We start from the raw sequence: 26,993 nt of genomic DNA on the forward strand, positions 1-26,993 counted from the left end.
TTGTTTCCCACTGTTGAACTTTACACATACATATAGGAAACTGAATCTTTAGCAGCTGTACACTCTCAACTGCAAGGTTCGTCCACATTTCAGTTGAGTTCCCAGCAATTTTAGTCCATCTTTGGTCCTTGAACTAGGGACTTTTGTGATTACATTACAGATTCAGCTGCGATACTTTTGTCTGAATTCCACTTAGCTACACAAAGAAATGCTTGAACGAAAGAGTAATGCTTTTAAAAATAATATATAATAGTAGCGTGTGGAAGTGAGTAACTGCTGGACAATTGCCACCCCAATGTCCAGAATAGCTTCTTTTCTTGATACTTAATTTGATTCCAGTTATTTGAATTAATTCAAAACAGAACGTGAAAGGGTTTACAAACAAAAACTATTAATTTACTTCTGCAATCTTAACAGAAGTACTTTTATGGTCCGACCAAACCTAAAGTCCAAAAAAATTGTTAATTCAATTAAAATTAGCCAAGATTTACGACGCCAGCACGTTGCCAGGTTGCCTAATTACTTAGGTTGCCTCTAATTATTATCATTAATGTTTTTAAGAATTTTACAGGCATTTGGCAACATATCCCACCAGTACCACCTCAAATCGAATTTGATAGACCAAAAATGAAACGAAATTAGTATAATTCAGTCCTTATTCACAGTGTATTCCTCTTTTATCTTTATATAAACTGTGGAAGAAAAGAAAATTAATCGACATATTACAAGGAATCATAATATGATATATTATATCATAATAGATGAATTTCTATTTTAGTTTAGTCTCTGGCCGATCTCGTGCATAATAGGCGGTATAGTTTTTATCCCGTAACGCTGGGATCACAAAAGGGTATAAGAAAAGCGGGATTTTCCCCAGTCGATGAACGTCGGATACCGCACGGCTTTTGAAAGGGCCGGTTCTAGGCTTTTGTTTCTTTGATAAACATTGTGAAAGCGTTTTAAAGCATCCAGGACATTGTAATCCGATAATTTAGTGGGCCCTATGAAAACGTTTGTCAAGTAATTACTTCCTTTTTTCGCCGGACCTGGGATAAATCGACAAAACAATGTTGGGATTCATTTATTACAAGTTTAGTGATTAAAATTGTAGTAATAATTAAGTTGTTAACAGAAAAAATGTTAATAATATATTTAATAACGACTTAACTATCCGATTTTATTATTCGGCCGATGAGAACACACTCAAAAGGCGCTTTAAGAATAAAAATTGTATTTTCTTAATAAGCTCGACGAAAGCTAATTTTTTTTATTAATCTCTTAGAACATCAACAATTGGTCCGTGGACATTAAGTATTATTATATGATTTCCGTTATATAATATGACACGTAGAAAATCGCTTCAGTAAGTGATCTGCCATACAACTTATAATCTAAATCTTATTCTAGATGCTCTGGTTCTGTTCAAATCACCTCGGAGTGCAGACGTACCTTTCAGAATGCTCTGCTGTTAAAAAAACATCTAGTGTTACTATTGGTGTCATAGAAGTGCTGGTCATAAAAAGTGAAAAAGTCTCAACCATTCTAAGGTGAGAACGTGATTTAAAACGTGAATTATTGAACATGACATTTATAATTTATTTCTTATAAGCAAGGCTCTATCTTCTAGGAATTTTCCTTCTTATTCTCGGAATGGTAATTCGAGCGAGTAAAATATGATGCCTGTAAAAAAAATTATATTAAACATTTAATAACTATTAAGTGATCTGTGGGGTTAATTTCAATACATAATGGCTAATCCGCAACACATTTATGTCGATTTATCAATTGAATCACCCCCTATTCGAAATAACAATCAACTGCCGATAAAAAACGCTTAAGAACTCCTGAAGGACAACTAGTCCGAAATAATATGGAAATCAGCGACTATTGGCTTCACAAACCCCTCCCAATATACAACAGTTTCAGTGCCCTGACAGAAGAGACAGAAAAAAACCAGAACAACAAAGAAAACCAAACAAAAGCAATTCCCACACCACCCCCAATAACAATATATAAGGTGGGTGTTGTTAAAAATCTGTATGACTGGTTCAAGACAATATCCAGCATGATACAATAAAAACAATCGGATCTGAAACAATAAAGATTCAAATGTTTAAAAACTACTTCAAATTAACATAGCCCTAGCTGAACAAGACCACGAAATTGTAAATATACATAATATTAAGCATCATGCAACAAAGGAGCTACTTTCAGTGTTTTATATTGATTTGAAGCCAAAAGAAAATAATAAACATGTTTACGATATTAAGTATTTGGACCACAATGTTATTAAATCTGATCCACCATACACAAAAATAATCATCCCACAATGTACCAGATGCCAAGCATATCGGCATACCAAAACATACTGTCCAAGTTGTATAGATGTGTGAAATGCGCAGGAGAGCATGCGACCAATGATGCAAAACACGTGACGATAAAGTAAAATGCGTCAGAAAAACTGTTGTTGTTATCTAATGATAATTTACATTTACGCCCTATCAGCCATTCTTTGTCTTTAATTTATCATCAAAAATCCACCACTTTTTAATCGTTGAAACCAAAACCAATAATTGAAATATGACGTAGCAGCATCATCATACAATTTTAATAGTTTTTAATTAAAATCAGGTTCAGGTCTTCATTGAATTACCCAATAATACCAAATGGAAAACTGTTATTTTAGCTAGATATATGATACTTTGCAATTTCACCAAACGATATCTCTGATCAAAATATATGAAATTTCCTAATATATTATTTCATTCTATGGAAGTACCTTTCAGGGGTGTGCAACTCCAATGGTAAGTAATGGGACAATGTTTCGCTTAGTTCAATCATCGGCGGCGTTAACAACGTGAATTTGATTGGTTAGTTTAAAATAGTTACGTAGAAACCTGTAAGGAAAATACTCTGCTTTGATTGGTACCTTAAACTACGTGTAGACATGTGTAACTGGGAATGACGTCTCCGAATTGATGTTTCTGGAGACTCTACAACATTATGACGCACCAGAGCCACATTTTTAGCGTTACGAGATATTCGTCACCTTCCAGAACGAGGCCTGCCTACTGTCGTACTGTACTGTCGAAAATTCACATGTAAAAGATAAATTGGGGTTTTGTGAGGCACTGGACGATTAGGATATATTTGACGCAATTTCCGTTGAGTGACAATAATGGAACGAATAGTTTCAATAAATATTGTCACTATTTCTGCTCGTTCTTGTGGCGTATATTTATCACTACATAGTATAAAACAAAGTCGCCTTTTCTGTCCCTATATCCCTATGTGCGCTTAAATCTTTAAAACTACGCAACGGATTTTGATGCGGTTTTTTTCAATAGATAGAGTGATTCAAGAGGAAGGTTTATATGTACAATACATGCATAATGTACTAAGGCAACATTGCTAATTTTAGAAGTTTCTAACGTGATGTCGTAAATTAACCTATTTTTTTAGGCTTATTTAGCAATTACCAAAAATGCTGCCTAACCCTACGAGTTAGATCAAATTAATGTACTACAGTATTGTACACCATAAAAAGTTCTACAAAAAAGTCCGCAATGGTATATGTTTATCTTTTAGGGATAACCCACATTAACCATTTTTATTGTTTACTTTTTACGTGAGAGAATGGCTTATTTACGAAGCTATTTTAAGCAATACGGCATTAATCCTTATCGAATTAAGTACCTTAAATACAGTGTGCAATTAATATAGATCAATATGGTTCCTTACAGCATGTAAATTAAACAAATATTTTCGGAGATATTACAAATTTAAAATTTGCGTTTAAAAATGTGTAATGTAATAAAAATTGTATGAATTTAGATATTCCAAAGATAGCAGGAAATCTTCATAGTAAGTATAGGGGAAGAGGAATTGTTTTACTTCAAATTTAATGCGTGCAGGCCAAGGGCAGTAATGAATGAACCAAAAATACTGGATCGATTTTAATCATGTTTTCATTGAGTGACATAGGCATATATCTATGCCCGTGCAAAGTCGGAGCGGGCCGCTATGTTTTTATATACAACGTTCATATTTTTTCTGTAGTGTATTTAATTTAGTATCAGCATTGCACCCGTGCGAAGCCGGGGCGGGTCGCTAGTTTTCAATAAAATTTGGACGTCTACCCAACACAATGGTTAAAGCGAAACTGAACTAACACTCACATAGCACGTAACGGAACTTTTGCCACCTGTTATATAACTTTTTTTGTATGTACTTTCTAGGAAATGTTTAGACATTACCCTCTTATGTTTCCAATTTAATATGTTTATTTATATCCCTCAAGCTGCGCCTATTTTGAGGAAGGAAAATTCTGCAGCGAGTGCGTTTTATTAAGGAATCTGATTCGGATTCGATGGAGATGAGCTTTTGGTATAGATTCTGACGTGATGTAACCTGTAAATAATGTTTCGCGTAAATTTGGTATCATTCCTAACCATTATCTTCTTTTTTTTCATCGAACTACGACATCTAAGAACCGAATATCTGAATTATTTCGGCTTCAGTCATAAACAGGATGTCTGGATGGGAAGTTTTCACATATTATTATTTTAAAGTTGACGGATACTATAAATCTTATCTAAAAACAACGATAAGTTATCGCTATTTGGTGGTTGTTTCGAATTCTAATTTTTTACTATACTCCTATTTATTAACAATAGATAAAGAACGAAACGTTTATTTTAAACCTGCGTTTTGTCAGTTGATATCCTCGTTACCGGGAATTTGGCGTTGTTTAGCTTTTTATTAGAAAGTTTCGCAGCCCGAGACAAAGGAATAAAACTTTTAAGTGACGTGTGTGAGCCTCAAAGATAGGATGTAGACGATAGAATAACCGGCAATATCAGCGAGCTGTAAGTAATAAGGTATAAGGGACATAGATGCTCGGAAGACGCGATGTGAGGCAGATGTCTAAGCCACAGCTCCGTTCGCGTAATATTCGGTGAGTTTCTGTTTGGAATTTGAACGTAAAATTGTATCAATGTAAAAGGTCAATGGTTTTGAAATATTCAAAATCGGGTATTAAACTAATCGTCCATTCTTATATGGACGATGTCTATTGTTGAAGGTGTGTTCTGGCGATCTGCCATCTTGCAAATATGTTTTCTTTTTTGGCAATGCTATTGTCTCTGAATTTTACTTCAAATTTTGCGATTATTTATGAAAAATATCTTTATAAAAATTGTTGCAGCTGAGTTGGCAGTTAATTATTTTTAATACAACGTCCACTCTTTGTAAGGTGATTTTGTAATTAGCTCGAAGTATAATTCATATATTTATCTAAAAATTGTCCAAATAACAAGCGTTCAAAACGACTGACACTACTACCAAACGGCTGTTGGTGATTGGATATTAAAGACGGAAGATGGCACTTTTGTTCTAAAAAAATAATTTTGAACGCAAAATCATTCAAGACCATGTCAAGAAGCGATTGCGGAAATAGTCATCTCTTGAGATCCGAAAGATCCTTACGTATGCTAATTATGAATTGAGGGTTTTATGTTTTAATGTATATTTTACGCGTATATTTTTCATTGCCTCGCATGAAGTTTTATAGCAGTTTTTTTATCAAGCTTCATTCATATCGACCCAAAAATTCATATAAATTTTTGTTTAGTTTCTGCATCACAAAGTTATTTTTTCTCCCAACAAACATTCAAACAAGAGTCTATTTAAAGTGAATCATACTGTGCGTAATAACACTTTACTTTGCTACGCTGCCAATTTATATAAATTGTAGGCAAGTTTCAAAAATATAACAGGTCAGTCAAGTCTCCGGCCTGGCACGTAGATGGCACTACTAGAATTAAATCCATATGTTTTTTAGTTAGCCCTAACACTCAAAAGATGCGTGTATACATTTGACAGCTATCGAATCATTAGTTTGTGAATGATAGCATATTCAGTGAAGCAACTTTAGTTATCGTGAATAATAAACATGAATTTCGCGTGTTGATAAAATATTGCTCTTTGAAGGAAAACATACGGTTGGAGCAAAAACTTGGCTTGATGCCGAGTTTCCAACCACTGCCCCAGGAAAATCAACCATCAATGATTGGTATGTTAAGTTTAGACGTAGTGAAATTAGCACCGAAGACGGTGAACGCAGTGGACGCCCAAAAGAGGTTGTTATCGACGAGAATATTTTAAAAATCCACAAAATGATTTTGAATGGCCGTAAATTGAAATTGAGTGAAATAAGTGAAGTGCGAGCTCACTTTTGACCAAAAATAACGACGAGTTGGTAATTCGGAGCAGTGTTTGAAGATGATCAAGCGTAATAAACCTGAGTTTTTGCGTCGATATGTGACAATGGACGGAACATGGCTCCATAATTTCACTACCAAGTCCAATCGACAGTAATTCGAGTGGACTGCACTCGATGAACCCGCTCCAAAACGTGGGAAAACGACACAGTCTGCTGGCAAGGTTATGGCGTCTGCATTTTGGGATGCACATAGAATAATTTTCATTGACTACCTTGAAAAAGGAAGGCCCATCAACAGCGACTATTATATAGCGTTTGAAGGACGAAATCACCAAAAAACGGCCGCATTTGAAAAAAAGGAAGAACAATACACCTTGTCACAACTCAGTGAAAACGATGGCAAAAATCCATGAATTGGGCTTCGAACTGCTTCCTTATCCATAGTATTCTCCAGATCTGGCACCGACTATTTCCTGTTCTCGTATCTAAAAAGAATGCTCGCTGGGAAGAAATTTTCTTCGAATGAAGAGGTGATCACCGAAACTGAGGCCTATTTTGAGGTAAAGGACAAAATGGTACCGAAAAGTTGGAGGGTCGCTGTAATCAGTATATCACCATTGAGGGGAATTATGTTGAATAAAAAAAAACTAATTTTGCCAAAAAAATGTGTTTTACTATGGTAGGCCAGGAACTTTTCAATTGACCTGTTATATTATATTGAGTATTTGGATAGTTGGGTATTATCACCATGTCTTGTTCGATTTTATTTTCTGTTGATGATATGTTCTTAAGTCATGGATTTAGTTAGTATACGCGTAAATACAAACACATAAACACAAGATTAATATCAACTGTATGAGATCATGCTGAAGAATTTCGACCCTTCCCATCCAAAAGTATCGTTGTCATTTTCCAAGGATGTGAAATGACTATGATTATCCAACAAATATATAAATAAAAAAGGAAGAAAAGTAATTTAAAAACAATATTAGAAAAAAGCTTATTATTAATATTTCATTGACTCACAATTACTTTTGTTGCAGGAATAAGAGTGGCAATGCTTGATTACGATGTGGAGTTATGTAATGGCATCTGCTCGAGGTAACATGAACAACAGGACTGGGCCAGTCTTCACTGTCCAGACAGCGAACAGTTGTGGAGATCCAGGTCCCTGTAGAGACGGACTAAATTCTGACAGGTGCGAATTGTCCTTTTGTAATCTCATTCCAGCATTCTGTCTTTTCTATCTATTATTATAGATTCCCGACTAAGCCACGGTTTAAAGTTCAGCCACAGTTGCTGAATGCTTTGTCCAGAACGGATCTGGGGATGGTTCTATCGCGAGATGGATCCAGGGATGCGTTGGCCGAGGTTCGGGTACAATCTGGATGTGCGGACAATACTTTGGATAATCCTTCACAAGTAAGTGGTGACATTTCTATAATTTTTAATGAATCTTTTAGCTTTTATGCATGCTATGTTATGTTCAATGTCATGTTGTGTTCAATGTCATGTTGTGTTCAATTTGAAACATAAAAATTATTTAATTTTTTCAGCATATTTAGTGATATTTTTAAAACGTATAATTATATTAAAAATAATAATATAAAGGTACAATTTACAAGCTAATATAAGAGTAGAAAAACGTTGCAGCTCTTTTGATCGGCTAAATCAAAATTAATATGGCGGTTTTCTATGGAAAAATTTGTTCAACTATGTTGAAAATTGGTTGATTTTTATCTTGTCTATAAATATTTTAGTACAATTATCGAGTGGTCAAGAATAATTTTACCAAATTTAATATATAATATTTTATGTGTGTTATTCGGACTTGGTGCATTTCACCAGCAACTGGTGAAAGAAAATTGTTGTAAGTCAGTGAATTCATATTAAATATTTGAATAAATAAAATATATGAGAAAAGCGTTATTGTGACGTATTATATTTTTGTTAAGGACTAATTGTTTTATTCTGAAGATATATGTTCTATATATATTTATATTTTGTCGTGTTTAAAAAAAAGTTGTAGAATAATTATTTCGAATTATAAAAGACTGGCATCACTTTTTCCCCACATATTTCATACCGTTTCACCTAATATATGTACAACTTCATTTCTTATTTTGAATTTGATGTTGCAAAATGAACATTTACGAAGAATAAACGTGACAAGTATTCTTAAATATTTGGGACTGTTCTCATCAATTACGCATTATTTAACGAGTTTTTTTTAAGTGATGGACTGTTTTTGTCCAATCTATTGGATTGTTGTTTCATTATCAGTTTGAAAATTATTTGTTTAGTTATTCCTAATTGTGAGAATATATAAAATGCATTAGATAAAGAATACCCTGGACTTGAAGCAGTCCTGTTTATATTATCTCTTTCAACTCAAAAAAGACTATTTGTGATATATTTGGTATTATCTCTACATACAAATTTGGAATCTTTTTGTCCAGATTATATTACGTGTCAAGCTTTCGTGCTAAGCATTGTTGAAAGCTTATGTGACGTCTACAAAAATTACAGACCAAATCTCTTGATCCTCCAAAGAACGATATGGTCGCGGTGTTAATAATCTCTTGAACATTTCCATGGCTTAATTCTATTTTTAACCACCTTCAAATAAAGAGGAGGTTCTATATTCAATTATATGTATATTTTTTATGTATGTTCGCCGATTTCTTCGTCAATTGTGGATCGATTTTAAGATTATTTTTTATTTGAAAGAGAGCACTACCGAGGTAGTCCCATTAGGACTAAGTCAGTCTCTGACGGTGGAATCCGGAGAAATCGAGGGAAACCTTCAAATTTGAAAGGCACAGAATATTTTCACATATGTATTTTCTATCTAAAATAATCAGATATTCATGTATGCTATTGTTGAGCTGATGTGAGGGAAGACACAACTCCTCAACGACTAGAAGTTGGAGCATATTTCTTTAAATATTATGGTTTAAGGCTTTGAGGTTATTTGGTAAGTTGATGTTGAATGCAGTGACCGTATTGCTATACCCTTCAGGTGTTTTTGAGAAGTTTTTAGTAAGGATTTGCTTACCAAAATTCAATGTAAAAGCCGTTCAGTTTGCTTTGTTTGGTGCCGAGTCCAAACAATGATAATATAATTTTGTATCATATAAACAAAATTAAATTACGAACAAAACAAATCTAATTTGTAACTCGGCACTGACTTCAAACTAATCAGTTGGTAATAGTTAAAATTATATTGTAAATAGATAAATAGGTTTAGGTAAGTATTAAGCTAAATTGTGTGTATATAGTAGAATATAAAATACGTGTAGTAGATCGGTTAAATAAGGTTTTGTTTATATTTATTTAGCTATCACAACGATTATTATGCATATATTATATCTTAAAACTTTTGTTTTGTGCTAAAAATCTAAATTTGATTATTTTTTACTTTTCAGTGAGTTCCTTATAAATTTTTTGAAATCGGTTTAATTTTTAAAAATATTTTTATAACGCTAATAATACTTTTATGTAACAATATAAAGAAACTTGGCAAACTCCCATATCATATTTTGTACGGTGGTAGACTGTTGCATATCTTCAATATGTTGCAGAGAAACATTGTAAATAATGCAATTCATAGACATTTGGAATGACGGCTTACATCTCAATATTAGTTTTGTGGTTTGTTTGGTGCCGAGTCCAAACAATGATAATATAATTTTGTATTATATAAACAAAATTAAATTACGAACAAAACAAATCTAATTTGTTACTCGGCACTGACTTCAAACTAATCAGTTGGTAATAGTTAAAATTATATTGTAAATAGATAAATAGGTTTATGTAGGTATTAAGCTAAATTGTGTATATATAGTAGAATATAAAATAAGTGTAGTAGATCGGTTAAATAAGGTTTTGTTTATTTTTATTTAGCTATCACAACGATTATTATGCACATACTATATCTTAAAACTTTTGTTTTGTGCTAAAAATCTAAATTTGATTATTTTTACTTTTCAGTGAGTTCCTTATAAATTTTTTGAAATCGGTTTAATTTTTAAAAATATTTTTATAACGCTAATAATACTTTTATGTAACAATATAAAGAAACTTGGCAAACTCCCATATCATATTTTATACGGTGGTAGACTGTTGCATATCTTCAATATGTTGCAGAGAAACATTGTAAATAATGCAATTCATAGACATTTGGAATGACGGCTTACATCTCGATGTTAGTTTTGTGGTTTGTTTGGTGCCGAGTCCAAACAATGATAATATAATTTTGTATTATATAAACAAAATTAAATTATGAACAAAACAAATCTAATTTGTTACTCGGCACTGACTTCAAACTAATCAGTTGGTAATAGTTAAAATTAGATTGTAAATAGATAAATAGGTTTATGTAGGTATTAAGCTAAATTGTGTGTATATAGTAGAATATAAAATAAGTGTAGTAGATCGGTTAAATAAGGTTTTGTTTATATTTATTTAGCTATCACAACGATTATTATGCATATATTATATCTTAAAACTTTTGTTTTGTGCTAAAAATCTAAATTTGATTATTTTTACTTTTCAGTGAGTTCCTTATAAATTTTTTGAAATCGGTTTAATTTTTAAAAATATTTTTATAACGCTAATAATACTTTTATGTAACAATATAAAGAAACTTGGCAAACTCCCATATCATATTTTATACGGTGGTAGACTGTTGCATATCTTCAATATGTTGCAGAGAAACATTGTAAATAATGCAATTCATAGACATTTGGAATGACGGCTTACATCTCGATGTTAGTTTTGTGGTTTGTTTGGTGCCGAGTCCAAACAATGACAATATAATTTTGTATTATATAAACAAAATTAAATTACGAACAAAACAAATCTAATTTGTTACTCGGCACTGACTTCAAACTAATCAGTTGGTAATAGTTAAAATTATATTGTAAATACATAAATAGGTTTAGGTAAGTATTAAGCTAAATTGTGTGTATATAGTAGACTATAAAATACGTGTAGTAGATCGGTTAAATAAGGTTTTGTTTATTTTTATTTAGCTATCACAACGATTATTATGCACATATTATATCTTAAAACTTTTGTTTTGTGCTAAAAATTTAAATTTGATTATTTTTTACTTTTCAGTGAGTTCCTTATTAATTTTTTGAAATCGGTTTAATTTTTAAAATATTTTTATAACGCTAATAATACTCATATGTAACAATATAAAGAAACTTGGCAAACTCCCATATCATATTTTGTACGGTGGTAGACTGTTGCATCTCTTCAATATTTTGTAAAGAAAAATTGTAAATAATGCAATTCATAGACATCTGGAATGACGGCTTACATCTCGATATTAGTTTTGTTCTTTGTTTGGTGCCTAGTCCAAACAATGATAATATAATTTTGTATTATATAAACAAAATTAAATTACGAACAAAACAAATCTAATTTGTTACTCGGCACTGACTTCAAACTAATCAGTTGGTAATAGTTAAAATTATATTGTAAATAGATAAATAGGTTTTGGTAAGTATTAAGCTAAATTGTGTGTATATAGTAGAATATAAAATAAGTGTAGTAGATCGGTTAAATAAGGTTTTGTTTATTCTTATTTAGTTATCACAACGATTATTATGCACATATTATATCTTAAAACTTTTGTTTTGTGCTAAAAATCTAAATTTGATTATTTTTTATTTTTCAGTGAGTTCCTTATTAATTTTTTGAAATCGGTTTAATTTTTAAAAATATTTTTATAACGCTAATAATACTCATATGTAAGAATATAAAGAAACTTGGCAGACTCCCATATCATATTTTGTACGGTGGTAGACTGTTGCATGTCTTCAATATGTTGCAAAGAAAAATTGTAAATAATGCAATTCATAGACATTTGGAATGGCGGCTTACATCTCGATATTAGTTTTGTGGGAGCATATAAAAAATCAATCTACAATCATACCGAATCGAATTCTTGTCCGCCATTTGTAGAAATTTCCATATAAATTTTCATCTATTCATATTTTCCGCATTTACATATTTTGTATCTGACTGAAGCCGAATAAGACAAACTGAAAACTCTATACATACAAAGACTTCGTTATAGAGGGAACATATATAGATATATATATATATATATATATATATATATATATATATATATATATATTTTTTTTTTTATTTTAATCCCGGAAAAGTTGGTTGAAATTTTCTTTGTACATTGGCAGAGGATGTTTATTGCTTCTATTTAAATAATGTCTTTTGTTGTTTGTATCAGTTCTACTCACGTCAATGTCAATGTTTTTTTCTATCTAGCAAATTAACACTAATAAACTATTTCCTTTTATCCTAATTTGCAACAGCTTAAAATTATAAAGTACTTATTCTAGGACATAAACTTTACATTTTTTAATATGCTCTGAGTTTTGCTTGTAACTTCACTGAATTAGATCACCTGGTTTTACTTTATTTAATATTCTGACTTAATCAGCATTATCTAGGAGCTGGAGAACCCCAACATTAATGTGCTGATGGAGCCTCTGTTCATGTCTTTGGGCATTGTTCTTGTATACGTTTTGAGTATGACAGTTTCTACCTTCAGGACCTTCTGCAGATTGTCGTTACGAATATGTTTCCATTGGTTTAGCTGGTACAATCCCAAAGTTGAACACCATAAGTCCACACTGCTTTTGAGGCTTGATGCTAAAGCAAACGCTTATTATATACTGACAGGGATGAATATCTACCCAATAACAATTTTGTTGTACTTCAGCTGGAGTTCTTCACCTTTTTTTACATGTGGGGGTTTACCAGAATGATCATCAAGAACCATACCAAGATATTTGGCTATATTTCCATATGAAAGTATTTGCTGATTAATATATACTGGCTTGTGCTTGATTCTTTTATTGGTGAAATCAGTATGTACATATTTGTTGTGGTTCATTTTGCTATAGAATTTTTCTGTTCAGCATTGTATTTCGGAAATAGCTGTTTGTAACTTTTCAGTTTGTTCGATTCAGTGTTGTTATATCCAATGACTAGGATTCCACTGTAATCTAGAAATCTAGCAATACTATTCTAATTGAATATCAATAGACCCTGAGTGTACAACAGATAAGAACTGGCCCAATACACTTCCCTGTGACACACTTGCTTGTGTTCTCCTCATGTCAGAATAGGAATCTTCTTGTTTAATTCTGAAGTATCGATCGGTTATATATGAGTCTTAAATTTGTGAATATTGACAGGGGAGAAGCATTTTAATCTTATGTTTTAAACTCTTCTAGAAAGCTTGAGAAACATTTAGAAATATTGCAAAACAAACTTTATTTGCTTCTAGTGATTTTTCTATGACATTTGTGCTTCTGTGAATCCGATCAGTCGTGGAATGTTGTTTCCTGAATCCAAATTGATGATCCGGAATAAGATGATTTTCTTCAGTGATTGGTTTTATCCTTTTCAATAAAACTTTTTCATATAATTTGAACATTGTCTGCAATAGTGATATTGGTCGATATGACGTTGTTTCATGAGGTGGTTCTCCTGGTTGAGGAATCATAATTGCTTCAACTACCTTCCACATTTGCGGTACATATTCTAATCTGATTGAAGTATGCTATATTGCATGGTGTTAATAGAATTTTGTCTATCCTGTGTATGTTTTACTAAGTTTAACTAAGATGTTAAGCAAGATGTTTTAAAATAAAAAAATCGAAAACAAAAAAAATTGATGTTCTTATTAAACCAATATCTATATATAATAAAATGAAGATTGCTGACTGAAAATATTTGTAGGAGAGCGAGGTCTTCTTCGTTATTGCCAAAGCTATATAGACACTCCATGATTTCGTATCTACTACTATCTATATATTTCTCATCTTTCGGTATGATACTGTCCCCCTTCTTAAATAAACTGCAGTGTATTGCAGACTATCATCATCCCCGTCATCGACATCTTCATTGTTGATTACGGGAAAATCGCAATATGTTAAACGTTCTTTCTTTACTGAAAACCATAGGAAAGTTGAATAATTCATCAATAGGTAGGATGACTTAATCTACTTACATAAATAAATGACTTCGTCATACCATTGTCCCGGATCAACAGCAAAAATTGTGCATATGTAGTTTTCGTGAAGCAGCGTTATGACTGTTAGTATTCCGGCCAATAATAAACATATTAGCCCTAAAAAACATAAAATCGCTGTATAACTATTACTGAGAATATAAGCATCTAGTTAGCCATGCTAAACAATACAATAAAATTTGTATAATTCGAGAGAATAGTGTTTTACCAAACGAATTATGTAGGTGTTTACTGGGGTTTAAATAAAACCATATACGCGGCTAGGCCTATAAAATAATTTTAAAGGATTTACATCACACGGTGTTATGTGTACCTTCACGTTGAAGCTTGACTGACAGGCTTCACTTTTCAATATGTATCATTTCGTCGAAGTTTTTCTGAATTTGTACAATTTTAACAAAAAGGCCACCTTTGGTGGAAGATCATCGAATACTGTGCGAAGCTATGATAAAGATGCTCCATTTATTGTAAAATTTTAAAAGCAACAAAAACAAATATACAAAAAAATCTCTGGTCAACCAAAACAATTTAAAAACGAAGATTTGAAGGCATTAGTCAATGATGGTGTTTGTAAAAAAAGGCAAGAAGAATATGCAGAATTATTGGGATCAACAGAAGAAACCAAATTTTTAATTGGTTGAGGAACCTGGGAATGATCATCGAGAGCCAGAAGCTAAGGCAGGCAAACATATTCGAAGGAGAGGATTGGAAGACATTATTGAATAAAACTGTTAATACGGATCGATTCTATCGATTACAATTTGTGCGTTTGAGAAAAAAAATATCCGGAATACTAGCAAAGACACGCCATTGTTATTCTTCAGCATGACAATGCTCGGCCATATGTTGCAAAATATACTTGGAAATATTAAAATGGTGAGTGCTAGCCCATCCACCGTATTTTCCAGATCTTGCTCCTTGTGATTACTGCTTATTCCGACATATCTGTCGTGACCGGTCTGCGCTTCGTGAATAGCCCCTAAAGATACATCGTTCTTTCAAGATGGAATCCATAAATTGCCCGAAAGCTGGTCGAAAGTAGAAGCTATCGATAGACAAAACTTTGAATGAAATAAATTGTACTGATTTTTCACAATAAATCAGCATTTGGAGGTTATCATTATCACTACAAACACACGTGAGATATATTGGGAACATAAACAATATTGTAACTCGAAGAGACAAAAAGGAAGTGGTAGTTCTTTAATTAGTGTTAACCCTGAAGATATTAGTATAGTATAAGAGATTATTGAACAGAACAATATCATTGCATATAATATTATGCAAATTTATGTGGACTAAATCACAAAATGTGGCCACCACAATTATATTAGAATAATGGACAGAGCTATTCGGTACATCGAAAACTGATTGTTTACTGTGGTCAGTAAAGTTCCAAGAGCAGAAGCCACATTGTATATTGCATTATTACAGATAACAGTAGCGTATTCAATATTTCACTAAAAATGAACTCCCAGTTAAGGAGCATACTCCTTATTCACCGGACTTAGCGATATGTGGATTCTAGATATCTGTATACCAAATATTTGCTGATTCCAGTTTGATCATATAGATAACTTTTGGAACAATAATAATGAAAACAAGACGCATTTATATACGACTCTTCGAAACATTAATCATATTTAAGTATTGTGTTATAACTATGGAGGGGACTTGGGTTGCAAATTCTGATAGAAAGTTCGAAAAAATTAGCCGTAAAGACGTTGCATTGATTTTTCGAAATGCAAAAGGAACTTTGACCTAAAACAATATTATTATCAGATTATTATTGATGTTTTTTTGATCCGACGTTTTTTAAAACGTAAAAATTGACAAGAAAATGCATGGTTACAAATTTGTTCATAAAAAAGTCACTTTTTCACACCCAATAAACCATCCCTTTGAATCAGAATTACTTCCTTCTTATACTCTTCGATATGATTCATCAGTCATTGGATTTATATATATGGACGGGCTTATATACTAAGAGGCATATTTTTTATTTTTAAACGCGAATTTCATTATTTTGTATAATTATAATATTTATAATACCTGTGCTGAAACAACACCAAAAGGTGAGACCGTAATGAGGTACTAATGTACCATTTCCCATGTAGATTTCCAGAGGTACAGAATTTTTAATAATAGCCCACACAGAATTGGCTATAAGCAGAAGCATCCCAGATGTCGCTAGGAAATATATACCTAAAAAAGAGATAAATGTACATATTTAAATTACTGGATTATTTTATATTATATTACTATAAAAATATCATCAGAATAACTAATCAAAATAAAACATATTAATGGTTAATACAGCTGTTCTTTTTGTAACACATATATATAGCGACCTTGAGGCATGTCGATGAAAACGGGCTGGGTGCACCAACTATGAAATGATAACGATTATCTGGCAACCCCGAGACGTTTATCTGGGGTACTTTGTTATTCAAGGGTACTTTCCTTGAATGTTTTCTTATTGTTATTGTTAATCTTAGAGCATCAAACCCTCCTGCTGCTGTAGATGCCACTTTCTTCTTCTTTATTACTGATCCCACGTACTTGAATCCTTACAATTGCTCTAACTCTAATTTGAAATTCCATTGAGGTACAATTGCAGTTGGTAGGTAGATAGTTGAGACCAATAATTCAATTTTCTTCATCAGATCGAGCAGATAGTTAACACCATATCTGTTTTTAAAACTGTTCGCTTAATAGCATCCACTACGGCATTCAAAAGCCGTGGAGGCACAACATCTCTTTGGCGAACATCGCCCCGATTCTCAAAATGAACTTGACAAATTATTTCGCAAATGCACACAGATGGAACATAGTGGACATAACGGAATTATAGTAAGATGATGTCTGAAGAACTTTAATAACGAACCCCTTTCTGAATATCGATTTTCAATGCTCTATCAGCATCTCAGAAATTGTCCACTTTCCAATCAATACAATTTCGAATATTCTTTACCAAATTCCGCCAGTTTTGACTATCTTCAGCAAGTATTGCAAACCTCGAGCTGCTTGGTGGTTTAGCTTTTTCAGTGTTTCAGATTTTCAGCAGCTGCTTTAACTTGTAATTTTCAAATGAAATCACTATATAAAGAACGCGTCTAATGATGTTAAAGATGACTAGTCAGCATTCTTTCTTACGTTCAGGTCGACATTTGACTTCGAGTTTGATGTCATGTCCATATCTTATCACAGCCAGCATGATTTAGACCAAAATTTAGTTAAACAATCTTTTCTATGGATATAAAATCAAGTTTTATTTTTTCTTCTTTTCGTCAGAGTTATGAAACATTAACTAATCAGACATAATTGACTTTGATCATTGACATAATTGTACAGTAATAATTATTTTATGAATGCTTTATTAGCCTAACACTCCATAAATGGATATCGCTGCTTTTGACGAAGCATTCTAAATGCTTTGTAGTGAATCAGTCACTGCTCCGTTTCTATTTTATTTTATTTTTTTCGGTTTTATTCCGTTTTTATATATTACTATTTGGTTCACGTATGTCTGCATCATCAATTATTTGTTCTCTTAATCTTTCTGTTCATTCTGGCATTTTGGTACATTTTTTTGTTTCTTTTTAAATTTTTATTTTTAGTGCTTCTTTAGTGTTTTGTTCTATTCACACAGTTGTGTCATTTTAATATTTGATTTTTGATGATAATGTACTCTGTAAACGCTTTTTGTTTTCGGCTCCCCTGTTTTCATTTTCTTTTATTTCTTTCTCTTTTTCGAAGTATTTTCCCATTATCTTCCCTTGATTCTTCCGTTTCTGTGCTTTCCAACGCTTGTTTCCTCAGTCCAACTTCCCATTCGAGTTGAAATAGTATTGCTATCATAACTTTTACGACCTTTGGCCGAGTGTAACAATTAGTCGTTCAATTTATTGAATTGTCGTCGATAGATATTTTCAGTAACAGTTTTATTCGGTTTTCACAGCTCGTAGTACACTACACCTTGCTGATCCCCCCATATGCATCCAGACTTTACAGCCTGCAAGTCTATGCTGATTGCTTTTCTTAATTAACATAGGTCACTTTAGACCTCATCGCCACTCATAATACAATACAGAAAACTGCTTCAGAATTGGCGTCGAAGCTATTTTCCCTGTTTTTAATAGTTCCCACCGAATGAAAACGCTTGGAGACCGTTCGTCTGAACCGTCCGAAAGTTCTTTGAGAGTTTCAGCTGTGTTTTTGTTATAAGTCTTTAAATTCATTTCCTTTAAACTTTTTTTGATTTTCTGGGGTGTTAATAACCACCCCCTCAGTATCAATGTATCTTTCTTACAGATATTTGGGAAATGATGAAATAGCATCATCATAAGTTTCTAAAAGTATTAATTTATGAAAAACTGTTGTTTTATGTAGAAAAATTCGATCGAATTTTATATAATTAAATAATTAAATAATATTTTATAACATTTTCCAGATTGATTATGTCATATGAAACGATACCAGTGCAATTACAGTAACTTTATTAAAAGGATTATTATCAACCGATATCTGTATAATGTTTCGCAACTTTATTTCAAAATCGTCGCAGTCGCCAATTCCGCTTAATGACTTCCGGGTATAATATCATAATTAAAAGCGCGTGATCCATCATTTTAACGCAAAATCATTATAAAGCATTGTGGAAAGAATACTGATTAGCCTTACCATAATTCACTACCGTTTGGAACATCACCAACGAGATGAGGTAGGATATGAAAGCGGTCCATAAAAATAGGTTCGTATACCAGCTCGCCGACCTGTAGAACCTTCCGTATCTGGAACCGGGTTCGTCCACCACGAAATACTCCAGAGCCCACAACAGAGGTTTGGGTAGGTTCCTGGCTCTGGATTCTTCATAATATTCCTTCATTTTATTGGCTGAAAATCAATGAATTTAACTTGTTTTGTCACTATTGAGCTTAAGAAAAAATTGCGTTTCTTTAAATTTGATTTTAATTTACGAATTTTTGATAGTTTCTGATTATATTCGTTATTCTATTAGTTTTTATTAGTTCCAATATCATTCAATGCAGTGATGCTTTTAATGTGCTTGTGAGTTCGAGTGAGCATATCAGCAATAAAATGGGATGGTCTCTAAATTGGTCACTTATGCATAGTTCCAGAGACAGAGATTTCTTGTTAAAAATCACATATTATAACTAGTTATTTTATTACTACAGCTATTGAGTAATTTTTCCTTAATAACGTTCTTCCAAATCGGTGCCAAGCCCAAACAATAAAAAAATAATAATATAATTTTGTGTCATATAAACAAAATTAAAGTATGAGCAAAACAAATCTAATTTGCTGCTCGGTACCGACTTCAAACTAATCAGTTGGTAATAGTTAAAATAATATTGTAAATAGATAAATAGGTTTAGGTAGGTATTGGGCTAAATTGTATGTATATAGTAGAATATAAAATACGTGTAGCGGATAGGTTAAATAAGGTCTTTGTTTATTTTTATTTTGTTATTACAACGATTATTATGTACATATTTGGTTTTAAAATGCTTTTTTTTGTCAAAAATCAATATTTTTGCGAGTAGTACAATATCATCAACAAATGCGGTTATTGTTAGTCCATCACTTTACGGTCTACACCAGTGATGTTGAGTAGAAGTATAGTATTAATTTGGTGACAATACTTTGTACAACCATATAGATCATTGAAATCTGATTATTTGTCGCCGTATCTTATTCTAAAGTGATGATTAGTAATGTAATATTTGAAAATCTGGCTTTTCTGAGCTCAAAAGCTTGGGCCACATCTAGAAATATAGCGGAAAGTGTTTCCTTTATTCTAAATGTTTTTTCTGAATCAAATCCGTAATAAAATGTGCTCCATCAATTGTCAAGTGTTTCCCAAATGTAAACTGATGTGTGGGTTGAGTTGCTTTTGTTTAGTAGTTTTCCTTTCGAATTATTGAGTTAATAATTATCAACCCATTAATATTATTGGTTGTAATTCCACCTAATTTCAATTTGGATTAGGTAAGATAGCACAACCATCAATAGCAGTAAGGTTGCCAAGTATTCCCAAAGTACTCAGCAAAGAGTCCCGCCTTTATACTAACTGCTTTGCCCAGTCTCCATTTTCTTTATCGGCGAGTTTTAATATTTTTGTGGATTTCATTTTTTGGTGGCCTTCCAAATATCTCAATCTTCAATTTTTATATCAATAAATATCTTTATCGTTTGCTAATTCTCTTTCTTGGTCCGGTTTATTTAGTAGAGTTTTGATTTTCTGTTTTGTTGCCATTTTCTTCTTTTATGCTTTGTTGCATCTCTCTTATTTGCCTTCGGTAGTTTTCATTCCCGGGCTTTTGCTTTTTGGTGTTGCTTCTACGCTGCTTTTTTAGGCAAAATAAACTATTGCTAGGAGGAGGTAGTTCCTTTCGTTTGTATTCCGAAATATTAACCTTCATTGAAAAATATCTCCCTTTTTAAATCAAGTAAGGGATCAGTAAGTAAGTTAGTCACGCCAGTAGGGTCAGCCAGTTGTCGAGTTCTACGTCAGGAATAAACTGGTAACCGGCTAAATCGGACTGTATGTTTAGAAACAACAAGTAATCACACGGAGCAGTGTACTGTGAATACAGCAAATAGGGTGAGAGTCTTATTTAGGCATTTCCTTGCAGAATTTTATGAATCTTGTAGCCTGTGGCCAAAAGTCGTCAATCTTTATTCTTCGCTGTTTAGGTAATTTTTTTTTTTGATGATTCTATCTCAAAAATATGGTTAGCTTTTTGAGGTGATCCAAGTAAAGTACCCATTGTCGAGCTCTACGCCGAAAATGAGTAGATAACCTGTCCGATCCCACTGTACCTTTCGAAATAAACAGTAATCACGTAAGGATCAGAGTTCTGCGAATATAGCAAATAGGGTGAAAAGTCCTATTTAGGATTTTCCTTGTACAATTTTAAATAATTTATTGTTATCACGTAAAATATCCTTCTTTGGAACATTTATTATTACCAGTTCTTTGCTCTGATTTTCATTCATTGATGGAAAAACTTTGAAAGTTGTATGAGCAAATATTGGGTCCATTTACGCATCTATTAATGGGGCAAAAATGGAAAATATAATATGTGGAACAGCATTCATATTTTAGTAGTTGAAGATGTAAGTTCCTGGTTAAATTTCGCCTGATATAAAAGAACAGTTATAATTTAATATTAATGAGTTATTCAAGGTATACAGATTCTTATTATGGAACAGTCCAAATTACATTTTCTGGATTCATTTCTGTAATTTTTAAGTTGAACAAATTTGCTATCGAAGCCTATCAAACATATTCAAGAATGATTTGTTGCTCCATCATCTTCCCAATTGTAGGCTTTGGGTTCGACCTTCTAGAAGAAAGTTTTGGATGACCCAAGAAATTCCAAGACAACGAATTCCAATACTTATTTGACGAAGATCCGGCTCAAATGTAAAAGAACATTTATATAGTTTATCGATCACTGTTTTCAGACGTTTAAATGCGATATCGAAGTGATATCACTGTGTCGAATCTGATCGGTTAACTGTCTAAAAGAAAAAAGTGGAAAATGCCTATCACACAAAATGACTGAAAAGTAGGTATTCCAATTGAACTGGAATTGACATCGCGGTTCCACTGATTGCCAGTCAAAATAGAAAAGTTTCCTGTGACTGACAATGAAATGTAAATATACTACGACAATCCCAAGCGCAAGAAACCATCAGTTATTTAAGAAGAGAACTAGTCAAGACAAAAGCCACATCGATACCGAAGCAAGAAAAAGAAAAAAAGAAAACTTAAAAAAGAGTCTTAATATATGTATGGTGACTCTTCAAGGCTTTACTGCAGATACTTACCGACGTCAATTCAACATGAATTATATGATGCATGTTATCATATAATTGTCATATATATATATATATATATATATATATATATATATATATATATATATATATATATATATATATATATATATGTATGTATTACTATTTTCATTATAAATAATATTGCAACTGATAAGAATCTATTCAAGTCAGTCTTACCATCACTCCAAGACCACTCAAATCTTTCGTTGTATTCGATGACCTTTCCAACAAAGTATCCTTTGTTCTTGATGACATCTTTTTCAGTCATGTGTCCTTGTATGCTTATATTGAACCCGTGTATTCCGACAAGAAGTTTTATAGTGTAGTTCACCTGGTCAGCATGACCCGGTAGAAACTGAGTAGATGTTCTCAGGCTGCCTTCCTCCCATTTTGACGAATAAATTGACACTGAAAATATAATAACCAATCAAAGTCTTCATTCGTGTTAGCATATATATAGTTAAATTTCATTCAATGTTATTGACAAGATTGGCCCACGCAACCGATGCTCAAATTTTAAACTCTTATACTCTTACATCTCACCCAGAATCCTTAGAGTCAAGTGGCATAATATCTGCTTTACAATAATATAAAGTAGAGCAAATATACTACAAGGAAGTGTATTCGGAACAATTATTTACCTACTTTATACGCCGTGATACTTACTGTTGGAGAAAATAGCGAAGAAGTAGCCAGAATATTGTAACCGCCAAATGATAATATAAATAACTGGAATCAGACATGAAAAATAACACATATATCATCTCATACAGCAACAACTTTAAGTATACTGGACTGAATCGTGTTGAAAAATTAGGTTAGAAGAAGCACATAAAGAGAAAATAAAATAACAGGAATAGAAGTGTAAAAAGGTATATGCAATATACTAATGATTCTAGAACCTTTATATTTTATATATAAAGACATCTACACCCATGTAATATATAATATGCAAAAGTATATCCGAATTCTAAAAGTATATCGAAAGGCTTAAAACAAGGAGATGGGCTGGACTCTGTTAACCTGGACCTTATTTAATTAAGCTCTAGAATACATAGTAAAGCGGTAGACTTCGCGAAGGAAAACCTGCTAGCGAATAAGATGCCACTGCTACCCACCAAGTGTTCCGGGTCATCGTCGATGCCCCATATTACGTGTCCAATAAACTGATTCAGCACGATATCCCCATAAAACCCATAACGAGTGTGATTCGAAGTGTTAGTGTGAAAAACTATTAGTGCATCCCAATGCACTCGCCAAACAGTTAAATGTGCGCGACGACAGTATAGTGCATAGGCTCAAATGTAAATATACGAACTGATTAATATTAATAGACACATAGAGTAAGATTTAATAATCTCTAGTTAATAAATAAGTTAGAATATAATTTATAATATAATTAATTAATAAGTTAGAATATCTAACTTCTACATGCCAGGATAGTTATATCATATAACGGAAATTATATGATAATACTTATTACCTATACGGGTAGATTGTTGAAGGTCTAAGAAATTGATTTAAAAAAAAAACAAGATGCCACATCTGGCTGTCTATGCAGATGACATCAATGTCATATGAGCCGAGGAGCAGAAGCGGCAAGCCAAGCATGTTCAGAACTAAAACTCCATCCCAACAACATCAGCCTTGAGATTTAAAGCATAGACTTTAAGACAGAAAAGAGGTAATGGAGACGCACAAATCATGGTAGAAGATGATATTAAATCGGTGGATCACTTTACATATGTCAGAGTGGAACAGAACCCAGCGGTAAGATGGAGAAATTCGCTGAAGCATAAACATAGCTAATGAAGCCTATTTAGCAATATCCTACGTACTGAAATCTAGAAACCTACACCGTGATAACAAGCTGAGAGTCTGCAAAAGAATAATAAGATTCATCGCAAGCTATGGATGCGAGGCGTGGACCATGACGGAAAGAACAAAAATCATGCTCAATCTCTTCGAAAGAACCGCATTGAGAAAGATAATGGCAACATGGCACAACATATGGCACCATTTAACGATAATAACATCTGGAAATCTAGGTATAATCAAGAATTATATGATCTGTTAAAAAACACTCTCAGAATTCATCAGACTACAACAGAATAATTGAAGACGAGAGGTTACCAAAAAGAGCTTTAGATAGTCGAGTGCACAAGAAAAGACCAGTGGGAAGAGGCCAGAAACGCTTTGAAGATGAAACACAGGAAGATGTACGGGAGCTTCTGATACAAATATGGAGGCAGAAGATAAAGGAGGCCAAGGCCCAGTTGGGGTTGTAGCGCAATTTGGAGAAGAAGGATATATCCTAATGTATCATGTACCAGAAGTCGAGTTAGAAAGATCCAAAATACCCAACAGTTTTATTAATTCACTGAAGTACCCAGTATGCAACCAAATACAAGCAACATGGATCAAAAGGTGTCGTAGATGCATCTGGATGCTATAAAAATTATTAACTACACTGCGAGACCTCCAATTTCCGACTGTATGCTACAGATTGACGAAATTAAGAGAATCACAAAAAAGACATGGAGACAATCTCATGTATAACGTATTTACCCAATTTTAAGTTATTATAATAAGAAATTATAGATTATTTTGCAACATCTTGTAACAACGTATATATAAAAAAAACTAGATCTACTGTAAAACAAGTGTGTAACTAAAATGCCATATTCATAGTTACAAGTTAGTTATCTGCAAATTATGTAGCAGCAGTAGAAGACAACTGAGTCAGACCTTCACTTCTGAAATATATCAACGTCATCATTCACAACGCACAACAGGATACACCTAACTAATCTAACACTATTGTAATTGAAATGAGCCGTTATAACTTTCGTTGAGATCAAAAATATGTTGTTCTATCGACAAACTATTGCTATGTAGCCAGAGAGATGGAAAAAATATGAAGTATTCTATTTGAATCCGATATTTATAAAGTTTTGTCAACAAAATGCATATTTGCGTATACAGAGGATATACAAAATAATACGAACACCATGTAATACAGTAGATCTTGTTGCATGTTTACAACACTTCATTTGAGTAAACAATGTGACACATATATATTACTCAATTTGCACGCCAAGTTTTGTAGGTTATATTACATTCTATATAGAGTATTATACGTTTTGCTGTGCAACTGTTAAAGACTTCGATGAAATATGACACTTAGTATATTGTATCAGACGAAACAAGGCAAATCGTTGATGCTCGGTTAGCAGAAGCATCTGTGACGATAAGAGGTTAATTGTTTAACCGCGATTGAATGTAATTGCGAAGCTTTTCATAACAGGAACGAAAGCTAAGATGCAAAAGGAGAAGTAAAACAATCATAAAACTTGATCACTGGATTTGAAGAATGTATTTTGGATGAATTATCATGTACATTGTTTCCTACAAATGTCCGGGTTTATATATAGAGGAACCCCAGAAGAAGCCATGTGTGAACTTTCGTTATGATTTCGGCGACAATATCTTGGTTTTCAGCCAGTCTTTTCGTTCATATCACTGATCAGATTACTGCAAAGGCTCAATATTTCGACATCCTCAATGATCAAGCTCTTACTTTGACTAGCATATTGCTGGTAAATACTGTCATATGTCAAGATGAGAATGCGTCCATACGCACAGCCGAAAAAGTTCAATTTTAGCTTGGGGAGCATTAGAACATCATCAGACATCTTCACTGTCCAGCAAATTTCCATCCCCATCATCATTGAAGCAAGTGTTTTGGTACAAGAATGGAGCAACATTCCATTGGAAACCATTCTACGAATCTATTACGAGAAGAATTACGGTTATTTTAAGAACAAATGGCGATTCAACACCTTGATGAGAAATAAACATTGTATATATGCAAAGTGTTAATATTATTTCGTTCATTCCTTGTAGGTAGATTATTGGGCGTTCCTGTTATTTCAACTATGCATGAATAAAAGTTTAAACCAAATTTTACATAGCCATTTTAACACAACATGTCCAAAAATTAAATACATATAAAATATATTATACTCACATAATATCATAAGTCCTATGACGAGTTTGATAAAAGTCCGGACATAAGTTATAAGCACCTGCAGCCAAATCCAATGTTAATTAAAAATCGAATAAAACATAAATGTTTAAATTAAGATAAAAACGAGTCCTTACTTCCTTCCAGTTAGGCCTCAACAGCGATATTAACAAAGCACAAATAATAAAACTGAACAGGATTAAAATAACGTTTTCTTTCCACAACATATCGTCAAGAATTTAAAACAATGGCCATAATATTTTTAGTTCAAACGACTGATGTCGACACAGTGACATGAACTATCAATTTGCGGGTTTCCTTTCGATGAATGACTAATTATTATTATAACTATAGTTAACCGCAGCTATGTATATACACAGCGTTATCAGTAATAGACTGTATAATACACATATAGACTGTGTAATACACATATAGACTGTGTAATACACATATACATAAGATATGCTTAAAAAATTATATTCATTTTAAATAATTGGTCGTTTTTATTTATGCCCAGGGGAACCCCTCTACACTTGTTGGCTCTTAGGATATACACTGTATTAAAAATTTTTCAGGCATATTACGATGGTTCCAATAGCTATGTGTGGGTGTGACATGATTTGTTAAATTTATTCGACTTCAGAGACAGTGTTCGCCAAGGAGATGTCATCTCTTCACAGCTTTCAACATAGTAGTGAATACCGAAGTATTGACAATATATAGATCGTCTGCTATTGTAAATCTCAATGGGATCCAGCAAGTGCACAAGTTCAAGTATTTGGGATCAGTAATACAGG

General features: G+C 32.7%; 2 protein-coding genes across 3 annotated transcripts in view; one reads left to right on the forward strand and one right to left on the reverse strand.

Annotated features, from left to right (window-relative positions):
* Window positions 1–26,993, forward strand: part of CngA (Cyclic nucleotide-gated ion channel subunit A) — a 195,868-nt gene that overhangs the window by 55,591 nt on the left and 113,284 nt on the right. For both annotated transcript variants that reach the window (XM_076416227.1, XM_076416228.1), the window contains exons 2-3: window positions 7,267–7,421; window positions 7,483–7,645. In XM_076416227.1, coding sequence (XP_076272342.1) covers window positions 7,294–7,421; window positions 7,483–7,645 — 291 coding nt within the window. In that variant the 5' untranslated portion in view covers window positions 7,267–7,293. The remainder of the gene's footprint in view (window positions 1–7,266; window positions 7,422–7,482; window positions 7,646–26,993) is intronic.
* On the reverse strand, window positions 13,930–26,511 carry LOC143203913 (dual oxidase maturation factor 1). Its single transcript, XM_076416241.1, has 7 exons — window positions 26,334–26,511; window positions 26,200–26,257; window positions 22,347–22,577; window positions 18,981–19,193; window positions 16,350–16,502; window positions 14,277–14,396; window positions 13,930–14,216 (listed from the first exon to the last, which is right to left on the reverse strand). The coding sequence occupies exons 1-7, from the start codon at window positions 26,421–26,423 to the stop codon at window positions 14,074–14,076; spliced, it is 1,008 nt and encodes a 335-aa protein (XP_076272356.1). The 5' UTR covers window positions 26,424–26,511; the 3' UTR covers window positions 13,930–14,073.

The sequence above is a fragment of the Rhynchophorus ferrugineus genome, unplaced genomic scaffold (assembly GCF_030347505.1).
Source record: "Rhynchophorus ferrugineus isolate W39M unplaced genomic scaffold, kcgeb_rfMv2 rfM10, whole genome shotgun sequence".
In the NCBI taxonomy this organism is placed as follows: domain Eukaryota; kingdom Metazoa; phylum Arthropoda; class Insecta; order Coleoptera; family Curculionidae; genus Rhynchophorus; species Rhynchophorus ferrugineus.